The sequence below is a fragment of the Gastrolobium bilobum genome, unplaced genomic scaffold (genome assembly GCF_033153095.1).
Source record: "Gastrolobium bilobum isolate Gb01-03AN ecotype WA unplaced genomic scaffold, APGP_CSIRO_Gbil_v1 utg6770, whole genome shotgun sequence".
Classification (NCBI taxonomy): domain Eukaryota; kingdom Viridiplantae; phylum Streptophyta; class Magnoliopsida; order Fabales; family Fabaceae; genus Gastrolobium; species Gastrolobium bilobum.
The window spans coordinates 54,821-63,775 of NW_026897575.1; the positions used below are offsets into that span (position 1 = coordinate 54,821).

An 8,955-nucleotide genomic window follows, 5' to 3' on the forward strand; every position below is an offset into this window, starting at 1 on the left:
CGGATATACAATATCCGGATATGTGCCTGACAAATATCCGGATATGTACGGATTACAACGGCTATAAACGACTAGAAATGGCTAGTTTTCCTAAGAGGTGTCATTATAAATACCCACATCAGCTGGGATGAACAGTAACGACCCTAGATCATTTATTGAAGCTTTATTACTCTTGCTAGCCATTTATTGCTCATTAATTACTCACTTTAATCATTGCATACACTTGAGCTCATCTTTCCTTTGAAGTTATACATCTCTTAGTTCTTCAATTTGTTCAATCTGTACTTTGAGAGTACTTAGCCACTTCTAATCACCTCAATATTACTTCTTGATTTGAGAGGGGAGTGAACCCTATGTTTGAGAGGTTACCAAATTCCTAAGAAAATTTGGAGTGAAAAAGTGTAAGGCATCAAGAGCCCGAAGTCTTAAAAAGTTGTAGTGGTTTGTCAAGCACCCTCAAGCTTGATAGTTAGTGAAAAGAATTGATCGAGCGGCTTCAGTCTGGACGTAGGTCACGGTGGTGGTGACCGAACCAGGATACATCTAGTTTGCAATTTCTCTAACCTTAATCTCTTTATTTAAGTATTAAAATTGCATCTTAGATTGTCTTTATATATACGCTTGCTTACTTTGTTGATCATTACACTTGCTTTTACAATTAGACATTTCCTTATTAAATCACTTTATTGAAGAAATAGTCTTTAAAACATCAAAGGAGGTACTTTGCGAAAAGATTTTGTAAAACTCAATTCACCCCCCCCCCCCTCTTGAGTATTGAAGCCACATGTCCAACAAGTGGTATCAGAGCTTGAACTCTTGTGTAAAGAGCTTAACCGCTTCAAGAGAAGGGATGACTTCTTTGAACCATGATATGCTCCTTGAGGGATCATCTAGTACTAGACCTCCATTTTTTAATGGTGTCGATTATTCTTATTGGAAGAGTCGGATGAAAATATTTCTTCAATCTAATGATTTAAGAGTATGGAGTGTAGTTGAAAAAGGATACACACCACCTACTATAAAAAATGAGAAGGATGAAGATATTCCTAAAGATATAGATAATTACACTGAAGATGAAATTAGGAAAGGAAATTGGAATGCTAGAGCTCAAAACTTGATCACAAATGCCTTAGGTCGTGATGAATACTTTCGTGTTTCAAATTGTAAGAATGCTAAGGAAATGTGGGATATTCTTCAAATAACCCATGAAGGAACGAGTGATGTTAAATTTACAAAATTAAATGCACTCACTAGAGAATTTGAAATGTTTGAAATTCATGAGAATGAAAGTATTCAAAGTATGCAAAAGAGATTCACACACCTTGTCACTCATCTAAATGCTTTAGATAAATCTTTTACTAACCTTGAGTTAATTGCTAAGGTGATGAGAAGTGTGCACAATAGGGAATGGCAACCCAAGTTGACGGCTATTACGGAATCAAAAGATTTGAAAACCATGGATCTTGCAACCTTGTTCGGCAAGCTCCAAGAGTATGAAATAGAGCTAACTAGAATAACCTTGAAGGAACAAGCCATCAAGAAAAGCAAGGGAATTGCCTTGAAAGCCTTAACACCAAGCAAAGAGAAGGATGAGGAAAAAGAAGATGGAGATTCCGAAAATGGTCTTGACGAAGCTGAGATGAGTCTCTTCGTAAAGAAGTATGGAAAATTCTTTAAGAAGAATTTTTCAAAGAAATCCACATTTCCTCCTAGAAGAATATCTAAAGATGAAGGATCCTCACAACTTACCATCACTTGCTATGAATGTGGAAAAACCGGTCACTACAAATCGGATTGTCCAAATATTCAAAAGAAAGACAAATATGAAAAGAAGCAAGGCAAGGATAGAAGAAACTTCAAGAAGGCTTATCTTGCTTGGGATGACGAATCTAGTTCTTCCGATGATGACTCCAAGGAAGAAGCAAACCTATGCTTCATGCAAGATGGGAGACCACTGGAGAAATCAAGCAAAGGAACTCAACATATATGTCTCATGGCAAATGAGGACAAAAATGAATCTGAAACCGAGGTAAACTCATCTTGCTCTACTCTTTCCCCTTCATATGATGAGTTGTCTGACATGTTTGAAGAAATGCTTAATGAAACACTAAAACATGTTAAAAATCTTAGAGCATCAAGGAAAACTATTAGTTCTTTGGAAAAACAAATTACATCTTTAGAAAAGGAAGTAAAAGATTTGAAAGATGAAAATGAAACTCTCAAATTACTTGATGCTAGCACTAGTTGTATCAATTGCCTATCTTCAAATGATCATGCATCTTCATCATCATGTACTTCATGTAAAAATCTAAACAATGAAATTGATGATTTAAATGAAATTCTAAGCAAATTCACATGTGGAAGAGATAACTTAAATGTGTTGCTTGGTAAACAAAGATGCATGTTCAACAAATTCGGTTTAGGCTTTGACACTAGCACACAAGAAAAATCATATAAAAACTTTTTCATTTCTCCATCCTATATGACAAGTAGTCCATTCATTAAATGTTTTCATTGTGGTGGAAAAGGTCATAGTGCATCCACATGTAAAGTTAGAAAGGATGATATTATTGGGCAAAAGAAAGTGTGGGTTCCTAAGGGAACTAAGCCCAAGACTAACACAGTAGGACCCAACAAGGTTTGGGTACCAAAGATTAAATCTTGACTTTGTGATGTAGGTTTGCTTGAAGGCTAAAAGCTCTAAATGGTACTTGGATAGTGGTTGCTCAAGTCACATGACGGGAGATGTAACTAAGTTCCAATCATTCACCAAGAAAGAGCATGGACACGTTTCCTATGGAGATAACAACAAAGGAAAGATCCTCGGTATTGGAAAAGTTGGTAACTCCTCCTCCGTTTCTATAGAAAATGTTTTGCTTGTTGAGGGCCTTAGACATAACTTGCTTAGCATTAGTCAATTATGTGATAAAAATTATAAAATTATTTTTGACTCAACCTCTTGTAAAACTGAAAGTCTAATTGATGGGCAAGTTAAGTTTCTTGGTCATAGAGTGGATAACATTTATATGATAGACTTAGATGGTATGCCTTCAAATGACGATAAATGTTTGATTAGTAAGGAAGATGACTCTTGGTTATGGCATAGAAGAATATCACACATTGGCATGGGTCAATTGAGCAAATTGATATCCTTAGACTTAGTGATTGGGTTACCAAAGCTCAAATTTGAAAAAGATAAAGTTTGTGACGCTTGTCAAATGAGAAAACAAGTAAAGGCTTCTTTTAAATCAAAAAATATTGTTTCTACCATAAAGCCTTTACAACTTTTACATATGGATCTCTTTGGACCAACTAGAACCATGAGCTTTGGTGGCAATTACTATGCCTTGGTCATTGTGGATGATTATTCTCGCGATACTTGGACTTTATTTCTTACATATAAAAGCGATGCTTTTAAATCATTCAAGAGACTAGCCAAGCTTATTCAGAATGAACAATCTTCAAATATTGTTTCAATTAGAACCGTTCATGGTGGAGAATTTGAAAATCAAGAATTTGAAATGTTTTGTGAAGAAAATGGTATTGAACATAATTTTCTCGCTCCTAGGACTCCACAACAAAATGAAGTTGTAGAAAGGAAAAGTCGTGTATTGGAAGAACTTGCTAGAACGATGTTAAATGAAAATAATCTTCCAAAATATTTTTGGGCGGAAGCCGTTGGCACCGCGTGTTATGTTATGAACCGTGCTTTAATTAGACCTATTTTGAAGAAAACTCCTTATGAACTTTACAGAGGAAGAAAACCCAATATTTCATATCTTCATGTCTTTGGTTGCAAATGTTTTGTTTTAAATAATTGAAAAGAAAACCTTGGCAAATTTGACTCTAAAGCCGATGAAGGCATATTTCTAGGATATTCACTTACAAGTAGAGCTTATAGGATCTATAACAAAAGAACAATGGTCATTGAAGAGTCTATTCATGTTGTATTTAATGAAACTAACAATGCCTTGCCTAGAAAGGAACTTTGTGATGATGATGTTATAGAAAACATGGAAAACATAAACTTGAATGACAAAGAGGAAAATGAAAGGCAAAAAGAAAAGGAAGCAAACAATGAAGAAACACCAAGTCAACAAACCAATGATGGAAACAATCTACCACAAGATTGGAGAGTAGCTAGAGGACACCCCATTGATGCGGTAATTGGTGATATATCCAAAGGGGTAACTACTAGAAACTCAATTAGAAATATTTGTAATCACTTAGCATTTGTTTCTCAAATTGAACCTAAGACCATAAATGAAGCAATTATTGATGAACATTGGTTCTTGGCAATGCAAGAAGAACTAAATCAATTTGAAAGAAATCAAGTTTGGGAACTTGTGCCAAAACCAAATGATTATCCAATAATTGGAACCAAATGGGTCTTTAGGAACAAGCTTGATGAAAATGGCATAATAACTAGAAACAAAGCTATACTTGTTGCTAAAGGATATAATCAAGAGGAATGTATTGATTATGATGAAACTTGTGCTCCCGTTGCTAGATTAGAAGCTATTAGATTACTACTTGCATTTGCATGTATAATGGATTTTAAACTCTTTCAAATGGATGTTAAAAGTGTCTTTTTAAATGGTTATATTCAAGAAGAAGTATATGTTGATCAACCTCCCGGTTTTGAAGATCTTGATTTACCTAACCATGTCTTTAAACTCAAAAAGGCCTTATATGGTTTAAAGCAAGCTCCAAGAGCATGGTATGAAAGATTAAGCAAATTTCTTTTAGAAAAAGGTTTTTCAAGAGGAAAAGTGGACACAACTCTTTTTATAAAGAAGAAAGATGATCATTAATCAAGCAACACAAGGATGGGATATTCATTAATCAAGCTAAATATTGCAAGGAGTTACTCAAAAAATTTGGAATGGACAACTCCAAGGCCATTGATACTCCCATGGGTACATCTTGTTCTTTAGACAAGGATGAAGGAGGTAAATCCATAGAAATTACTAAATATCGAGGTATGATCGGCTCACTTCTATATTTAACCGCAAGTAGGCCCGATATCATGTTTTGTGTGTGCATGTGTGCTACATTTCAAGCTAATCCTAAGGAATCACACTTAAGTGTCGTAAAACGAATTATCATATTTTTCTTATAATTTTTTGAGCATCTTTCCGGTACGCGCTTTTCAAAGCCAGTACCGGTTTCTAGCACCAGTTCTCATTATTTGAACTTGAAACTCGTTTTACAAGTCCTACATATTATTCTAGTAATTATCATGCACTTATTATAATTTTCCGGGATACTTTTTCGGTACACATTTATACCGACTAGCAGAACCGGTATCTGCACTTTTCTTCCGAAAAGCGACTTTCAGCATTATTATTCACTTACTATATTATGAAAGCCTCATAATAATTATTAGGGTCAATTATGGAATCATTTCCTATTTTCTCATAATTTATTAATTAAATTCCTTAATTAACGGTGCGGGTTCTTACAAACGTCCTTCAAAGCACCTAGCACCCAACAAAATGCCTACAACAAAAGGTCATTTCCATCATCATTAAGTGCCACAATGATAACCCATTTGGTTATCTAAACAATCATACAAACAAGTGATTCAACACTTACCAATATCCTTTTGGTCAAGGACCAAAGGCAATCCACAAGATTGAAGCTTTAATCTTCTATGATTTCGTCTGAGGGAGGAAACTTACAATGATCACATACACATGATCATCAATCAACTTGTTAACAAGTCATAATTCAAGACAACATACTCTCCCCCCAACATGTTTATAATTCGGCCATTAAGGCCAATATGCCCAACTCTTGTTGTTAATTTTATTTAATCATCCCAATGGTTTCCTTGGCCATCCACAACACCATATTAATCCCACAATTGCAACAAATCATAACTTAGTATAATTTCTCCCACAACTACCCTATATGGCTTAAGGTTATGTATCCAAGTGGCTAGGGAGTTTTCTTATATTTTCTCAAGATGCATTCCTATGTCCACCTTAGTTGATGCAAACACCCACTAATTCAATTCATCAAGCCAATCACTAGCTTGCACAATTTTTCTCTAAATCCTTCTAAATGGCCGAATGGATACCCTAGAGAAGCCAAGTGATTTTGCTCTCAATCCACATGCATTACACTTGAACACAATCCATTTGTACATGCTTAAAATCATCAACAAGTCCAATTACACAACTTTGCTCATATTTTCCCTAAATGGCCGAACCTACACACCACAATAGCCAAGGGATTTTCAATTGATTTTCAAATATCCAATGCATCATTCATCATGTTATTAACCATTCTTACTAATCCATAACTCAATTTCACAATTTTCCAACAATTCATTTTCTCAAATGTTCAAGCTCATCCATCAAAATTTTCACTAAGTTGTCAACTTTTTCACAAGAAATTTTATGAGTTCAATCATCATTAATCATCATTGTGAGCATTTAATTACAAAAGGACACTACCATTAAAGGTCCCCAACCACACATAGGCTTAGGTCACAAATTTTATGATCTCAATCAAAACTTAATAGAAATGATATTACATACCACTAATGGCTTCCTAAGGTCCAGGGGAATGATATACAAGCTTTCAAGCAAGCCCAACCTCCATTAATGGCCACACCAAGCTCAAATTTGTTTCCAAAGAGTGCCAAGGATCTCCTCACACAATGGTTTTCAAGGGAATTACACAACATGAAAGTTGTTCATTGGATGATTTGGATCAAGTTTCATGTAGATTGCTAAGTGTTTTGATCAAAGGATTGGAAGCAAGATTTTCTCCCCCCTTTGAAGATGATGGCTCGGATTTTGGATAGAGAATAGTGAAGAAGATGATTGAATAGTGGCTGAAGCACATGTGTCGTTGTTGCGACTCGGCAAGTGCACCGGTCGTTAACTAATAAAGTGTACCGGAGTACGAGATCGTTCCCACGAGGATTGGTTTTCAAGCATTAGTTCACTAATTGCGGTTTAGTTGGACAACCAAGATTGAGATGAAATTTAAATTAAAAACAATTAATATCATGTAAATTCAGAATAAAAAAACAAATTAAAAAGATGAGTTGTTTACTTATCAAAACAAGCATATTTAATGTTTCGATTTTCCCTAATTTCCTCTTTATGCTATGAATTAAACAGTCAAGAATCTGCTCTTAATATAATGCCAATCAATTCTTTCTAAGTTAATTAGGGCTGAATTCCTTGTTACCCTAAATCTATGTGATCTTAGAAGAACCCTAGTTCCCCGGTTATTCTCCAAGAAAACATGCATTAAGATCAAGAATTCAAAGATTGCATAATTACCCTATGTCTATCCCTAGATCATAAGGATTATGATAAATTTATCAATTCGAGGTTCATGCACCAACATTCCTATTGTCATACAATTCCCCTAAATCAATCTATAAGGAGCAAACTCATAGAAAGCATTAAAGACAGATAAATTTATTCAAATATAGAAAGAGAAGAATTCAAAGACAATTTAATTCAAAACATAAAGATTCAATTGGGTTCCATCTACCCCTAACTACATAAAAAATCTAGCCTATCATATTTAATTCAGAAACAATTGAAAAGAAAATAATTCTCCAAGACTCCATTTGTGTGATGTTGTCTTGACTCCTTAGTGCTCCAATACTCCGCAACAGGATTCTTTCTCTTGGTCTCTGTGTATCTTACGTTGTGTCTATCTCATTCAACTTACCCCAAGCTCCCTTTTTATAACCTTGAAAACAAATCTTATAATTCTTTACAGAATATCTCGATGATTCCATATCAAGTTGCAATCATATCTTTTTAATCCAGTTTTCTGTAGACTGGGCTTGTTTAGGCTCGCGTTGGGCGCTCAGGCGCACTACAGGGTCTTGAGCGCGCTTCCATGTTCAAAACTTTTGTAATTGACTGCCTCATAGCGCTCGAGCGTCCAAGTGACCGCTTGAGCATGCTCCTCGATGGGGAATTTTGCCTTTCTAGAGCGTTTGAGCGCCCTGAATGGATCAATTTGACTATTTTCACTGTCTTAGCGCGCTTGAGCGTCCTTCCTCACTCTTGAGCGCGCTCCTTTGAGTCTTGGTTTTGACTAAGATTGAGCTTCAACTCTATGTTATGATCCCTTTATCACATTTTAGCACCAATCACTGTGGGTTTACCTTCAAAATGAACAAAATATCAAAACGTTAGCTCAATCCCCAATCTTACGATTTTATACTGTAAATCCCTGAATTCCATGCAATCTACTATATAATTCTTGTATAATTTAACTTAAAAAAACATGGTAAACCAAGGGTTTATCAGCCGTAAGTCACTCAAGTGGGGTGGGTCCCATATGCCACCTCACACAATTCAAATCATCCACTTAACCCACTAATGTCCAATTAATTCATGAATTACCCATTAAATTAAAATTTTAACATTCACCAAAGTCCTTTAATTACCTTGAATAGATGAATCCAGAGTTTTCCGGTAATTCGGTGAAATCACTGTTTTAGCCTGATTTGTGCACCGTTGGCACATTTTCCTAAAATCCTAAAATCCATCAAATTTCACCAATAATCATATTTCTTGGTGCTAAGTACCTTTTCCAACATATATTCAATCCTAGAGCACTAATCTCACTTTGCACATTTTTCGGTGCAACTGTTCCGCAATATTTCATCCGATAAAACCATTATTCATCAATTTTTCAGAAACTTGCCTAACCACTCAATTTTTTGTTCTGAATCCATTTCCAGAGTTATTTTTATCATTTGAGGCCTAATTCTATTATTTTACAATTTAGGGTTACATATTTATTGATTTATCGTTTTACCCTTTTACGTATTTTGACCCAGAACTTAGGATTTTCACTAATCATATGGTGTTATAGGTTTGATAATTACCACTTATGACCTACATCTAGATTGTAGGTTGTTCAAATGTTTCTTCTCTATTGGTCAAACTTCACGGTTGCTTGACA

General features: G+C 35.1%; 1 protein-coding gene across 1 annotated transcript; it reads left to right on the forward strand.

Annotated features, from left to right (window-relative positions):
- The first annotated feature begins 1,456 nt into the window (after positions 1 to 1,456).
- On the forward strand, positions 1,457 to 4,408 carry LOC133308229 (uncharacterized). The gene is made up of 4 exons (XM_061508836.1): positions 1,457 to 2,029; positions 2,679 to 2,841; positions 3,826 to 4,163; positions 4,397 to 4,408. Exons 1-4 carry the CDS (start codon positions 1,457 to 1,459, stop codon positions 4,406 to 4,408), a joined length of 1,086 nt encoding a protein of 361 aa, XP_061364820.1.
- Positions 4,409 to 8,955: the final 4,547 nt, after the last annotated feature.